This window comes from Poeciliopsis prolifica, unplaced genomic scaffold, assembly GCF_027474105.1.
Source record: "Poeciliopsis prolifica strain line A6 unplaced genomic scaffold, Auburn_PproV2 SCAFFOLD124, whole genome shotgun sequence".
Classification (NCBI taxonomy): domain Eukaryota; kingdom Metazoa; phylum Chordata; class Actinopteri; order Cyprinodontiformes; family Poeciliidae; genus Poeciliopsis; species Poeciliopsis prolifica.
The window spans coordinates 440,408-455,564 of record NW_026562499.1 but is presented as its reverse complement, the minus strand read 5'-3'; the positions used below and the strand labels follow the sequence as shown (position 1 = coordinate 455,564).

The 15,157-nt window shown below is 49.3% G+C and overlaps 1 protein-coding gene, 1 long non-coding RNA gene and 1 pseudogene across 2 annotated transcripts in view; 1 reads left to right on the top strand and 2 right to left on the bottom strand.

The window, feature by feature from the left end:
• LOC129355077 (uncharacterized) overlaps positions 1-7,093 on the bottom strand; it is a 43,418-nt gene extending 36,325 nt beyond the window's left edge. The window contains 3 exon segments of the mRNA XM_055024635.1: positions 765-873; positions 1,944-4,278; positions 5,689-7,093. Of these exon segments, the coding sequence (XP_054880610.1) occupies positions 765-873; positions 1,944-4,265 (2,431 nt within the window). The 5' untranslated portion in view covers positions 4,266-4,278; positions 5,689-7,093.
• A 3,037-nt stretch (positions 7,094-10,130) lies between these two features.
• LOC129355057 (uncharacterized) lies at positions 10,131-11,613 on the bottom strand. Its single transcript, XR_008605232.1, has 3 exons — positions 11,363-11,613; positions 10,531-11,208; positions 10,131-10,246 (listed from the first exon to the last, which is right to left on the bottom strand). It is a non-coding gene; the product is annotated as an uncharacterized LOC129355057 (long non-coding RNA).
• On the top strand, positions 11,072-14,069 carry LOC129355056 (elongation of very long chain fatty acids protein 6-like; annotated as a pseudogene).
• The last annotated feature ends 1,088 nt before the right edge of the window (positions 14,070-15,157 follow it).

The window sequence follows — 15,157 nt, the reverse complement described above, 5'->3', positions numbered from 1 at the left end:
GTGGGTCCCATTGAGGCAGAGTGGGTCCCATTGAGGCAGAGTAGGTCCCAACGGGGCAGAGTGGGTCCCATTGAGGCAGAGTGGGTCCCAACGGGGCAGAGTGGGTCCCGTTGGGACAGAGTGGGTCCCAACGGGGACAGTGGGTTCCATTGAGGCAGAGTGGGTCCCAACGGGGCAGACTGGGTCCCATTGAGGCAGAGTGGATCCCAACGGGGACAGAGTGGGTCCCATTGAGACAGAGTGGGTCCCATTGAGGCAGAGTGGGTCCCAACGGGGCAGACTGGGTCCCAATGAGGCAAAGTGGGTCCCATCGGGAACAGAGGGGGTCCCATTGAGGCAGAGTGGGTCCCAACGGGGCAGATTTTTTGCTTTGACCAGCCTGCTCATCTAGATGGACCCAATCAGGTCCACAGTTCAGTCACTGAACTGATTCACTGATCTGATCAGATCCTCTGTTCTGAATCAGTTCTTGACTGCTGGTTAAACGTCCTGCCGAATTTTCTGCTCAGAAACAAACCGCCCAATGGTGAAAAGGTCAAAGGTGGCTGGTTCTGTGGGTCGAGCTTGTCAGAACCGTTGAGCCTGGAGTCGCCTGATGGAGGCAGACGGCCTAAATAAAGGCCAGGAAGTGAGCTGGAGCTGGAAGGCTAAGCTGCTAATTGGCTTACTGGAAGCTGCTTGTTTACTTCTGCTGGATCCCCAGCTCCTCACTCGGACTGTTACCGGGTTCTGGTTCTGTCTGGTAAGGTACCAGATTCTCTTACCTCTGCTTCGGCGGCCCGGATCCGTCAGACCTCCAAACAGGAAGTCCCACTTCGCCCTGGCGATCTTCTGGGACCGAGACGAAGGGCTGGATGGAGCAATCCGGTCCGACTGCAGGAGAGAAACCAGAGACATGAAATCAAGTTCAATAACACCGGGTTCAACTGCAGCAGAACCAGGAAACCGAACCCGGATCAGTCCGTCTTTAACATTAGGAACCAAGGTCAGTTTTATGAACAAACAGGAAGTTCCCATCATCACAGCTTCCTGCTGAAGGAGAAGGTTCTGAAAGACCCAAAAGAACCGCATGGAACATACAGGAACATCCCAGATCTTTGACCAAAGGTCAACAGAACTGACATAAAATGCTGGGATTTATTAGTTTCAACAGGAAATTTCTCATCAGAGGTCAGAGGTCACATGTTGTATCATCCAAGGATCCATCCTTCTAATTCAATATCTATAAGGCCCCACTGGGTCAGATTACAACAGAAAATAAGATCAGTTACCAAAACGACACAGAAGCCACACAGCTCTACATTATGTTGTCACCAGGTGACCTTTGACCCCATCCAATCACTGAACAGATGCAGAGAACAGATCAGTTATTATTGGACCTAAAGCGGAATGATCTAGAGTTCTGATCTCTAGATCATTTTCTAGATCTAGAGCTCTAGATCTAGAGCTCTAGATCTAGATCACCTTCAGTTCTTCAAGTTTGAAACCAGAGATCAGGCTGACTTCTGACCTGAACCTTCAGAACCACATAAAGACGGTTCCAAACTGGGCCTTCTACCAGCTGCAGAGCATTTCCAGGACCAGAGACTAAAGTCTCAGATCAGAAAAACTCATCCAGGCTTTGATTCCTGCAACTAGAACCAATCACTCAGGTTCTAGTTCTGCTCTGCATCCCCACTACCAAAACCAAATATGGAGAAGCAGCATTCATCTTCTATGCACCACAGATCTGGAACAAACTTCAACAATAGTAAATGATGTTTGTCCTGATAGAGAGGACGGACAGCAGATCAAGTGCTGCCCTTCCCAACCCGGGCAGAGAGGAACCACCAGGAGGTTCAGTGGTTCCTGAGGAAAACATCTAAATATGATTGTTTCTAATAAAGTTTTATTGAGATCTGAGGTCATGTGACATTATTCTCTGACATTCTGTTCAAACACACCGTGGACCAGTCCCGCCTCTCCCGCCCTGTCCAGCCAACCTGCATCCCAGAACCACCGTCCGCAGTGCCGTGACTGGACTGGCTGGAGGTTTCAGGGGACACGCTGTGTCCCAGGCTTCCTGTGACCCCACTGGAGCTGGAGGACAAAGTCCCCGGGGGGGCACCATGATCCTGAGTCTCTTTCTGATTCTTGGACATTCCCAGAACCAGCAGCTGGCACTCCTGGGCTAGCTGTTTATGGACTCCTCGATCGTCTGGTCTACAGCATTGATCGCTGCTCTCACTGTGAACTCCAGAAGACGACTGATGGACAGTTTGTCCTTTGGAGGTCCATCTCCCCAGCGGACACTCTGCCCTCTGGCTGGATGTGTTGCTTCTGGGGACCTCGGGGCTGGATGCTGATGACCAGTCCAGCAGATCATCATGCTGCCTCTGCTCCAGGACCAGAGGTCTATGGTCGCTTGTGAGCTGAGTCGACTGGTACCGGTGCAAGTTGGACCCATCTTTAGTTGGTGACGATGTCCACATCAGTCGGGGATCCAACATGGGCGACCTGGAAGCCGGTAACTGATCCAACTTACTTAGCAAGGCAGGAGACACTGGTGGAGCTCTTTTGGATAACCCAGGAGAAATGCATCCTGGTTTCGTTTGCGGTACCAGTGTTTCTGGTTTCCGATTCTGGTTCCAGTTCTCCATCTGCAAAGCCTCAAGGGGAGATTGCCAGAGAGGAGATTCTTTTGGTAACGTTCCTGAATGTTTGGGACTCTCAGATCTCACAGAATCAGCATCAGAGGGAGTTGGAGAGGGGGTCCATTTGTACCGTCTGTCTGCAGAACCAACAGAGATTCTGTTGCACTCTCCAAGAACCTTACAATCCAGATCAGAGATGGAGTATGGAGAGATGCTCTTCCTGTCACTGATGGGACTGTTTGCATCGCTCGTTCTGCTGCTACAGCGGGACGGATGGTACGGACTCCTACTGCGGGGATCGCTGGAGCTGAAGCTCACAGGTTCTGCTGCAGGATGACTGGAGCTGGTCCTGGTACCAAGATTGTGGTAGGAGCTCCCAGCTTGGTGCTCAGTCCTAAAAGGAGTCTCATGCTGAATGTCTGTGGGTCTTCCTGCAGGTAACGGAGGGTGAAATTTATTGAGCAACCTATGACTGTCTTCATGCAGCCAGGACTTCTGTGGGCTTCGAGTAGGACCTTGGGGTCGGGTCATTGAGTAAAAAGAATCTCCTGTTTGAGCACATAAGCGGTCAGATGCAGGACTTCTGGGTAATCCGTTCACTGAACCATGACAGAACCTTCGATCCATCTCCAGGAACTCAGTCCTTGACGGTAGGGTAAGAGTACTTCGGGACAGGACAGGTGATCCACCCAAAGACCGGCAGCGAGGAGACTGAGAAGGTCGAGGTAAAGATGGACTGTGGCTCCCTGAAGCATGGCCTGCAAACCTGCGTCTTAGTTCTGGAGACCCAAACTCCTCTAAGGCCCGGTAGGTAGCATCTCTGGCCACTGCAACCATGGTTGCCTTTGATAAGTAGGGTTGTCCCCGTGAGGAGTCCCTCCTCGGCTGCTGTTGGTGGCTGTTGCCAGGTAAGGTTTCATCTCCGTACCACATTGGGTCACTCATCCTCTTCTTCAGATGAGCAGCAAGCTGCTGGCCCTCTGATCTTCTGTTAGCATCCTGTTGGTGTCCAGCCATGCTGCTGACGCTGCCTTTCTCTATGTATCCAAAGGACACCAAAGACATCCGTCCATCTTCTTCCACCATCTCTGGGACCTCACAAGACCTGGGACAGGTGGTGTAGGTGGAGGGCACAGTCAGCCAGGGTGAAGATGTAGACGATTGAAAGGAGGGATCAAAATTTTCATCCAAAGTTTCCTGATGGTGGAACTGGGCTGCAGAGGAGTGAGGGTTCTGGAGCTGGAAGCTGACTGAATGCCTAGAAGAAGACTTAGGGGAGCAGTGGTTTGCCCTTGGCGAACGGCGCGGTATCTCCGGCGAAAGATCTGGACTCCGATTGGGACTGGAGTGGCTGGAGCTCCTTTGGGAGGTAGAGACGAGATCTGGACACTGCAGCATCAACTGGTTGGTTCCACCATCGCCTCGCTCCAGGAACATCTCGTCCTCTTCTGAAACGGACCGGACTTCCACATAGAGGTGGAGAACTTTACCTGGCTGAGACATGGTGGCCACTTTAGCAACCTGCTCCTTCCTGCTAGCTAAATACTCAGTGAGCTGCTGGACTTCCATGAACCCTGCAGAACCCTGAAGCCTATGGTGCTTAGTCGAGAGAGCAGCAGGTCCATTGTCCATAAGCTTCTACAACCTGCAGCGAGAAAAACAAACCGAAAAAAAAAAAAATCTGTCAACTTTTCAACTCATCAAGTCATTGAGCTCAAATTTTTCCGTGTTTGAGACTGAATTAAAATACGTTCTTTAGACCCAGTGGTCTAAATCCACATGGACCACAGGTTGGAGTTCTCAGCTGCATCCTTCACTCCCTGTCTAGATCCTTCACTTCCTGTCTAGATCCTTCACTTCCTGTCTAGATGCTTCACTTCCTGTCTAGATCCTTCACTTCCTGTCTAGATGCTTCACTTCCTGTCTAGATCCTTCACTTCCTGTCTAGATGCTTCACTTCCTGTCTAGATCCTTCACTTCCTGTCTAGCACCTTCACTTCCTGTCTAGATCCTTCACTTCCTATCTAGATCTTTCACTTCCTGTCTAGTACCTTCACTTCCTGTCTAGGTCCTTCACTTCCTGCCTAGATCCTTCACTTCCTGCCTAGATCCTTCACTTCCTGTCTAGATCCTTCATTTCCTGTCTAGTACCTTCACTTCCTGTCTAGTTCCTTCACTTCCTGTCTAGATCTTTCACTTCCTATCTAGATCCTTCACTTCTTGTCTAGTACCGTCACTTCCTGCCTAGATCCTTCACTTCCTGCCTAGATCCTTCACTTCCTGCCTAGATCCTTCACTTCCTGTCTAGATCCTTCACTTCCTCCCTAGATCCTTCACTTCCTGTCTAGTACCTTCACTTCCTGCCTAGATCCTTCACTTCCTGCCTAGATCCTTCACTTCCTGCCTAGATCCTTTACTTCCTGTCTAGATCCTTCACTTCCTGTCTAGATCCTTCACTTCCTGTCTAGATCCTTCACTTCCTGTCTAGATCCTTCACTTCCTGTCCAGATACTTTGATCTGACTGACAGGACATAAAACTTATTGTTAACTTTATTTCCTGTGTGACATCTGAGTCGATGTGTTCTTATCAGACGCTGACCTCTGACCCCGGCTTACAGCCATACTGGTCCCTGACCATAGAGACGGGCCAGAAACAGGAAACCTTCAGGAAACAGGAAGAGGCTGAGGAGTTAAACTCTCCTTAGAATAGTCAGCTACATGAACTGGACAGAAACCGGGTCAAACCAGAACCAAGGTCCAAACAACAAACAGGACCCTTAAGGTGGACTGCAGATTCCAGACCACCTTAAGAGACACCAGGAAGGTTTGGATCCCAGGAGGAGCAGAAGATTTTCTCTGAGTGTGTGTGTGTGTGTGTGTGTGTGTGTGTGTGTGGTGTGTGTGTGTATACTCTTGGTCTGATAAGCAGTTAGCCCTACTTTTCTTGGACTCTGCTAATAGGATTCCCTCACCACCCCCTCCTCCCAGCATGCATCATTCAGGGGCTGACACACACACACACACGCATCCCTACGCATGCAACTGTAACCTTACCTGAGTGTCCTCTGTCCTCGCTGCTGCAGTGACGTCTCCTGTGTTGCCGTGGTAACCTCCGTTTCCTGCTTCCTCTCCTCAGTAACCTGGTCTTTCTCGTCCTCTTCGTTCTCCTCTTCCTCTCTGAACACTTGTTGTCTGCAGCAGAGCCGGCTCATCGTGGATTTACAGACTCCTCCTCTTCCTCCAAAACCTGATAGCTCCGCCCACCTTCCCACTAGCCAATGAGCAAGTGAGTTGGCTGCTTCAGCCAATGACTGAGTGGAGGGGGCGGGGCTACAGACCTGATCAGGAAACACAAACACTCTGATCAATGGACTGTGATGTCACTGTGCTGCATTCTGATTGGCTAAGGGTGTCTCACCAGGCAGAACCAATCAGATGCAAGCTGGCACCAATCAACCCAGCCGAGTCCCTGATTGGTCAGAACGAGACGCCACCAACCACACTAGCAGAAAGCAAGCTTACCTGAGATGAGCTGAGGTCAGAGGTCACTGAAGAAAGCTGGAAGTGAAAGCAGATGTCAGGTTGATGACTTCTGGTTTCTGCAGAACATCTGATCCCAGGTTAACGTTCTCATTAGGGTCGCCGGGGTCACCTGGAGCTTCCGGTGGACTCTCTGGTAGCTATGGTGACTCCCTCCTTTTGGGCCCATCGGGGGCTCCTGTGGTTCTGATTGGTTCTTCTGGACGGTAGTTGAGTCATTGCTGTTCAGACGGTTATTCCCTCTGGTCCTGGATGCTTCACTTCACCCAGGTGTTATGACGTGTTACATAGCAACAAGGTGTGTTATATTTTTACATCAGCATCTCAAAAACTGAAATTACATTTGAACTTTGACCCCAGATCCTGAGGACCTTCATGGATGCAGAGAGACAAAGGACGTTAAAAACCATCTCTAACATTTTTCTGTCCCGACAGATTTAAAGAGGAGCAGCAAAAGCAAAGGAGGTGGATCAGCAGAGGAACAGGAAAATGGTTTCTGCTGTCAGAGGCTTTTTCTGATTTGCTGCAGCACTGACTGCTGACATGTTTAACTATTGATGAGGTGAATCTGTGAGAGGAGATCAGGTTTATTGGCCCAGTTTAAAATCAATGACTGATCATTGATTGTTTGCTGTGATGTATTTGTAAACAAACCCAATTCAAACACAAAGATTACGCCATATTGTAGCCATGGTAACAAGGTAATTAAGATGGTTCTTGAAACTTTTACAAAGTAAACGTCCTAATTAAATCATAATAGTTTTTTTTCTCAGCTGAATTCATTAAATAAAATTTAATAACATCGTCAATCTCTATAAATGATGCCACAGCTTTAGATCTATAGTCTGTCTTACAATTAGACCATTAGTAGGGGCCCCCGAATGTCTGGGGGCCCCTGAATGTCTGGGGGCCCCTGAATGTCTGGGGGCTCCCCGAATGTCTGGGGGCCCCTGAATGTCTGGGGGCTCCCCGAATGTCTGGGGGCCCCTAAATTCCTGGGGCCCCCTAAATGTCTGGGGGCCCCTGAATGTCTGGGGGCCCCCCGAATGCCTGGGGGCCCCTGAATGCCTGGGGGCCCCTGAATGCCTGGTGGCCCCCGAATGTCTGGGGCCCCAGAATGTCTGGGGGCCCCTGAATGCCTGGTGGCCCCCGAATGTCTGGGGGCCCCTGAATGTCTGGGGGCCTCTGAATGTCTGGGGGCCCCTGAATGTCTGGGGGCCCCTGAATGTCTGGGGGCCCCTGAATGTCTGGGGGCCCCTGAATGTCTGGGGGCCCCTGAATGTCTGGGGGCCCCTGACGGGCCCCGACCAGCAGCTACTGAGTTCTCCTTGCCTTCATATCCCGTCTTATTATTCTAGATCTTGAGGTTCTAACATAGAAAACATGATATAGAGTTAAACCCTTTGAGCTTTTTGATCTATAAATCATCTGCAGCCAAGTTGTTCTAGAAATTAAATTATTAGGGCTTCATTGGTAAAATTAGTTAATTTGCTTCATTGGCAGCAAATTAATGTATTTCATAACTTCATGACCTTTGACCTTCTCTCCTCTGGCCTGTTTAACAGATACCGTCTCAGATCAGCAGCAGAAACAGAAACTTTATTCCTATGGGGAAAATAGATTTCACATCATGACAGTGATATAGTAAGATCCAATTAGGTGATGGATCAATAGGGTTTGTTCTGTGTTTAAAGATCTTGTTCAATTGGGCCCTTTAAGCCTGGCCCTCCAAAGGTCTCTGCACGGCCCTGACCTCTGGGAAAACAAAGAATTGATCAAATAAATTGAATAAAAGCTGAAACTAAAAACTTTAACAGAAATTTTCCCCAAAAATGAAGTTGAATATTGGACAATTAAAAAAACGACCCAAGAAAAGGTTTAAATAGAAACAAAGAACTGTAGCATGAGAGAGAGCAGCAGGTGAGGAAGAGGAGGAGCAGCCTCAGCTCTTCCTCTGACTGGACCCTGAAACCAGCTGAGCATCATGATCAGAACCAGTCCTATTAAACACTTCCTGTGGTCATCAGCAGTTCGTCTCTGATTGGCTCAGCTCGGACTTCATCTGATTCAAACAGTCTTCTAAAGGTCACTGGACCTCCTGAAAGGTCACTGGACCTCCTGAAAGGTCACTGGACCTCCTGAAAGGTCACTGGACCCCCTGAAAGGTCACTGGACCTCCTGCATCCCAGAACCGGGCGGATGGAGCCGGTCCAGTTCGGCATCTTTCTATAAAAAACATCTGTCTTATTTGTTCAATTATTATTGGAAATACCTTTTTAAAGAAGAAGCTCCTCTTTATGCTCCATTGAACATTCGTTTCTGTCGCTTCTCAGCTTGATTCGGGAGCAAATATCTCCTTTCAAAAACTGGGCTTTTTACTATTTTACAGTAATGTTCGGAGCCGAGCTGCACTCTGTGTGCTGTTTGACATTATTCTGTCTAATGAAAGTGTGTTTTATGATTCGGCTGGCAGTTGAGCTCTGAATGCTGAACTTAAATGCGGACTTTTCCAGGATCTCCTGGTCGCTGCTGGAGGCGCTCAGCAGGATGGATCGTCTCTTCAACAACACCAGGGTTTGGAAAAGTGGAAGCTTTACTTCCAGAAAAAGTTCTTTAGTGCAGTTAAGTCAGCGCCGAATTGTTCCGGAACAACTTTCATACCGACGCAGACTGAACCGGAGTTCTGCCGCAGGTTTAATCCAGTAAACATGGGAATAAACCGAAATCTTGAAGTTTTTTAACCGAGTTCTGCGCAGCGGTGTCTTACCTCCAGCAGCGGACAGAAGCTGGGGCCTCAGCGGCTCTCCGCGGCCGCTGGAAGAGCACAGAAGTCCGATATGGACTCGCCCTGCAGGTCCATGCCCGGTACTGGTGTCGGTACCGTTCAGAGAGGGCAGCTGGGGATGTGACGTAATCTGCGTTGCTCCGCGGGGAGAGAGAGCAGAACCGGGCTGGGAGCGGGAGAACGGCCCGCTGGTTCCGTTCGGCGCACCGCCGGACCTCCGCTTCACGCACCGGAATTTTTATTTGATTTTATTGATATTTTCCCAGGCACTTTAGTTTACCTTCTCCACGGTGACTTCAACTTCCGCATCGTTTGCGTGACGTAACGTAACGTCAGGTTCGACTAACCAATCAGAGAACAGACAAAACGTTTTTTTTTTTTTTTTTTTTAACACAATTGAATTTGTGTTTTAAAAACATTTGATTGTTTTCAGGAAGGAGCTCAGAAATGATTGAAAATGAACATGTTAATACTTCATATTTAACCTAAATCCGCCTATAACAGTGATCCTGGTGACCTTTTTCCTGATCCTGACCCTGACCCTATCCCTGACCTGACCTGACGTGACCCTCCTGCTGAACAGTGAAAGGAGCCCAGCTTCAGAAAGCTGCAGTTCCTGCCACGCGCCAGCAGGGGGCGCTCATTCCCCACCTTCAGGATCTGTCCGGTTTTACATAGAAGATCTTCAACACAAAGATTAATATCAGATTACAATGATCAAAGGAAACATATTGGTGTTAAGATGCTGCGATCTACAAAGTAAAATAAAGCAAACTTCATACATACTGTAAATGAGTAAAGTAAAAACTAATGAATGCCTTTTAAAATAAACAAACTACCATTTTGTTAACCTGCAAAAATATATTGAAATATGTATAGTAAAGGGCCTGTTACAGCAAAAAGTAAAAATATAACAGGATCTGCTTATGAGATAAAGTTAGATCTCTGAAGAGTTTCTGATCATTACAATGAAGAGGCAGTGTATGTTTTTGTCAGATTCTTTGAAATTAATAAATGAGGATTTTTTCCCTCCATTTCATCTTGTGGACATCATATTTTATTAGAATTATAAAGTAGATGTATTCTACATTTACTTTGAAGAAAAGCCTGAATTGTTGAGACAAAATGAAACTTTTTGTTGTTTTGCGTTGAAGAGCAGACGTTTCTGGGTTTTTCTGATCTCGCCTGTCGCCGGTTCTGGTTCTGGGAGAAAAGGATCCGAATGGGACCGAAGAGACGCTGCAGACAATCCTTCAAGCTTCACCTCTTCCTCTTCTCTCTTGATCTCTGAGAATAAATGATTTTCCATTTACTCCAATTTCTAAATAAAATGTTCAAAATTTCTCAGTCTCAGTGTTTCACTATTGGCTCATAAGAAATTTATTTTACAATTAAAAACAAGAAATATTTTATCAAAATTGAAAATATTTTTGTTTTTTATAGTAAAAAATTTTTCTTTCCAAATTTTTCTTTCAGGAATTTTGGCAGATTGGAACCAAACGTCTCCGTCTGGTTTCATCATCAGAACCTCGGCCAACTCTTCCTGCTGCTCTGGTGATGTCACCGTTTACCTGAGCTGGGGTCACCATGAGGTCACCAGGAGGTCACCTGGGGGTCACCGGGTCACCGCAGCACGTCTTTCCAGCCACAGAACCCCAGTGCTGTGAATCTGATTTGCCTGAACTCTGACCCCTGGGTCGGCACCGGTGTGCCTGGTTCTGGTCGGACCCGGCTGGATCGCAGTGAGGCATCCTGGAAATGTTTCAGATCCTTCACGTTTTCCTGAGCCGATCTCAGGACCTCCAGTTTCATCTGCCGACCCTTTGAGGCCCCGGACCACGTGTTGGACACCATGCTATACATATATGAAAGCTTTAAACTCTGAGATGATTCATTTCCGGTTCAGCAGCAGCTTTGATTGTTTTCAGGTTCTCTATGAAGCAAATCATCGATGAGATGAAAATCAATTTCATCTCGTCCTGCTGATGTCAGACGCGTACGGACCGGTGACGTCACCAGTTGAATGAGCGACCCGCCGCGGCTCACCTGCAGGCCCCGCCCCGAGGCTTTATAATGCGGCCAGGTGAGGCGCAGACCGCAGGAGCTCCAGGATTTGGTGACGATGCTGCAGATGAACGAGTCGGAGCTCCAGCTGCGGCTGGCGGCCTTCAGCTTCGAGACGCGCTTCGATGAGCGAGGAGCGATCCAGTGGATGCAGGAGAACTGGTGAGAGCTGCTCTTCTTCTTCTCTGGGGTCACCCAGCGGGGTCAGAGGGTCGGGAGAAAGAACGTCTAAATTAAAGTTCCGGACTCCATTAAGAATCTCCACTACTTTAAATAATACCGATTTAAATTTAGAACACTACAACCATCTGAAATGATTCGGGTGATTTAACTACTGACCCAGTCCAGACTTTGTTTCGGCTGACCCAGTCGGAACCGAGAGGTCCGTATTAAGGCGCAGTTTCACCGAAAGCGGTTTGTTTCAATGGAAACTATTCCAGTGAATCAGTTGCTACAGCAACACAGTCAGTCTCCTCTCATGTGTTTTCTGAGGGCGCTGTGGGCCTTTACGGGTCCATTCCTCAAGCCGAATGGAGGAAGTGACGTCACTATTTCAGATGAAGATGAAATATAGTTTAGAAATTGAGGTTGAGAACTGAACGGCCTAAAATCTGAAAATGTCCCGATGTATGAATGAGTTTCGGTGCTGGACTGAGTCAGCCTGAGGCGTGCTGTCATTGGAAGGCGGCGGCCGTTACGTCACAGACCCGGAATGTAGTGATTGGTGGATCCGGTCGGACCGGTTCCTGTCCTGATGAAACCTGGACGGAATATGCTGGAATGTCCGCCCCGCCGGAAGTACATCAAAACATGTTTACAATGTTAGCTACCCTGACGTCACAGTTTGTGGAGAAGTCACGTGATGATATTTAATAGGATTTTCTTAATGGACAGAACCACCAGGACTTGGTTCTGGTCAAAGGGGGTTGTGTTTCAGAACCTGGAAGGTTTTTCACGATGTTCTGATGGGTCTCAGCGGGTCTTCTGGTTCTGATGGTTCTGATGGTTCTTCTGTCCCGCAGGAACAAGTCGTTCATGTTCAGCGCGCTGTACGCCGCCCTGGTGTTCGGAGGTCAGCACTTCATGAAGCCTCGGCCCAAACTGAACCTGCGGCTGCCGCTGGTCCTCTGGTCGCTGAGCCTGGCCCTGTTCAGGTAAGAACACCTGGAACCTGCAGCAGGTGATGCAGCAGCAGCTCCATCTGGCCAGAGTCCATCCAGAACCAGTAGAAACCAGGCGGAACGCCGCCTCTGTCCGACCACGCCCGTCTCCACCCGGATTCCTGGATGGGCGAGTGACTGCTGCTGATTCATTGCCATGGCAACAGGCCCACACCTGCAGCTCAGGTGCGAGTGGAGGTGTCGGTTCGGCTCGGCTGGTTCAGGACAAACCGACCCGTGACCCGCCTCATCACATTAATATCAACCAGAGGTCGTGGTTCGGATTCCCGCTGGGCGGGTCGGATGTCGGACCGGTTCTGAGATCAGATGATGTCATCAGGATCAGCTGTGTGGCTTCCTGTCCTGATGGCTCTGCTTCCCGTTCTGTCCTCAGCATCATCGGAGCGGTCCGGACCGGGTTCTATGCTGCACATCCTGAGCGCCAGCGGCTTCCGACGCTCCATCTGCGACCAGAGCTTCTACAACGGACCCGTCAGCAAGTTCTGGGCCTACGCCTTCGTCCTCAGCAAGGCTCCAGAACTCGGTCAGTTGATCCTCAGTCTGAACGTAAACGGACCAGAACATCAGGGTTCAGTTCTATGAGTGGACCGGCTCGGTTTGGGCCACATTAAAATGTTCTGGAAGATGAAAGTGAAGGTTAACCGGGTCCAAAGCTGCATTAATTCTGACCATGTGACCAACATGTAGCCACACCTTCTCCAACACTGGAGTCAACTTTTAGCTTAGCGCTCTGGCTAACTATGAACGTTTAGCGCAGTTAAACGTTCATAAACTTATTTTCCCAGATAAATCCTAAAGAGCTAATTTTCTTGACTGTTAAACTTTTAATTAAGAAAACATCAGTTCAGATTTTTATTGTCTGTATTGTAGAAAAATCTACTCATTCAAGTAGATATTTATTTTATGCTCTTATTTTGAAGGGGTGAAGACAGTTTGCAGTTCATACCTTAGTGCTTTAGCATTAGATTAGCTTCCACTAGCTAACATATTGGAGCAGCATTAGCAGAAGTGATGTCTGATTAGCGGTTTTGGGTTAGCGCAGCGCTAAGCGCCATTAAAGTCATTAATGTCTTTTTGTTTTCCGTCTCCAAGGCGACACGGCGTTCGTGGTGCTCAGGAAGCAGAAGCTGCTCTTCCTCCACTGGTACCACCACATCACGGTGCTGCTCTACTCCTGGTACTCCTACAAAGACATGGTGGCCGGCGGCGGCTGGTTCATGACCATGAACTACACCGTGCACGCGCTCATGTACAGCTACTACGCCGCGCGCGCCGCCGGCTTCCGCGTGCCCCGCCCCTTCGCTGTGGTCATCACCAGTGCCCAGATCGCCCAGATGGCGATGGGCCTGACGGTGAGCGGCCTGGTGTACCGCTGGATGCAGCAGGGCGACTGTCCGTCCCGCTTGGACAACATCACCTGGGCCTCCATCATGTACCTCAGCTACCTGCTGCTCTTCTGCAACTTCTTCTACCAGAACTACCTGCGGCGCGAAGCCAAGGACAAGACCCAGTAGGACAAGACCCAGTAGGACAAGACCCAGTAGGACCCAGTAGGACAGGACCCAGTAGGACCCAGTAGGACAGGACCCAGTAGGACAGGACCCAGTAGGACAGGACCCAGTAGGACAAGACCCAGTAGGACAGGACCCAGTAGGACAAGACCCAGTAGGACCCAGTAGGACAGGACCCAGTAGGACAAGACCCAGTAGGACAGGACCCAGTAGGACAGGACCCAGTAGGACAAGACCCAGTAGGACAAGACCCAGTAGGACAGGACCCAGTAGGACAGGACCCAGTAGGACAAGACCCAGTAGGACAGGACCCAGTAGGACAGGACCCAGTAGGACAACCCAGTAGGACAAGACCCAGTAGGACCCAGTAGGACAGGACCCAGTAGGACAGGACCCAGTAGTAGGACAGGACCCAGTAGGACAAGACCCAGTAGGACAGGACCCAGTAGGACAGGACCCAGTAGGACAGGACCCAGTAGGACAAGACCCAGTAGGACAGGACCCAGTAGGACAAGACCCAGTAGGACAGGACCCAGTAGGACAAGACCCAGTAGGACCCAGTAGGACAGGACCCAGTAGGACAGGACCCAGTAGGACAAGACCCAGTAGGACAGGACCCAGTAGGACAGGACCCAGTAGGACAGGACCCAGTAGGACAAGACCCAGTAGGACAGGACCCAGTAGGACAGGACCCAGTAGGACCCAGTAGGACAGGACCCAGTAGGACAAGACCCAGTAGGACAGGACCCAGTAGGACAGGACCCAGTAGGACAGGACCCCAGTAGGACAAGACCCAGTAGGACAGGACCCAGTAGGACAGGACCCAGTAGGACAAGACCCAGTAGGACAGGACCCAGTAGGACAGGACCCAGGACAGGACCAGTAGGACTGGAGCAGAACATGCAGTTTATTTATGTCTGGGAATGAAGGAGCGTTTCTGGACCTGCTGGTTCCTGCCTGCAGGTCCAAACATGGTTCCGATCTAAAGAGACATGAAGCTCAGCTGAACAGACATTGGAAAATATTCATGTTATTTTGACTAAATTTATCAGCTTGGGACACAGAAAATGTTCTGAACCATTTTTACCTTCAGCCTGATTTCCAAAATATTTCAAACATGTAAAAATATAATCGGAACCATTGGAACCCGTCTGGTCCGATTCACTGGTTCTGGCTGAACCCAGGTTGGCTGGAGAAAGTAAACCGGGTCAGAACTGGAACTTAAACTTTTAATCTGTAAATATTTCCATCAGTTTGTCTATAAAATGTCAAACTTCTGATTCAGGAACCGATCCAAAAGAACCGGTTCAGATCCAGCTCCTGGTTTTAAGGCGGTATGAAGGCAGCTGATTGGCTGCTGGAAGGTCACATGTCTCATGGGACTAAACTCCTGTTGGGACCTCGCGTTTTGGAGCTGGTTCTGGTCGGTGTGATTGTGGAAA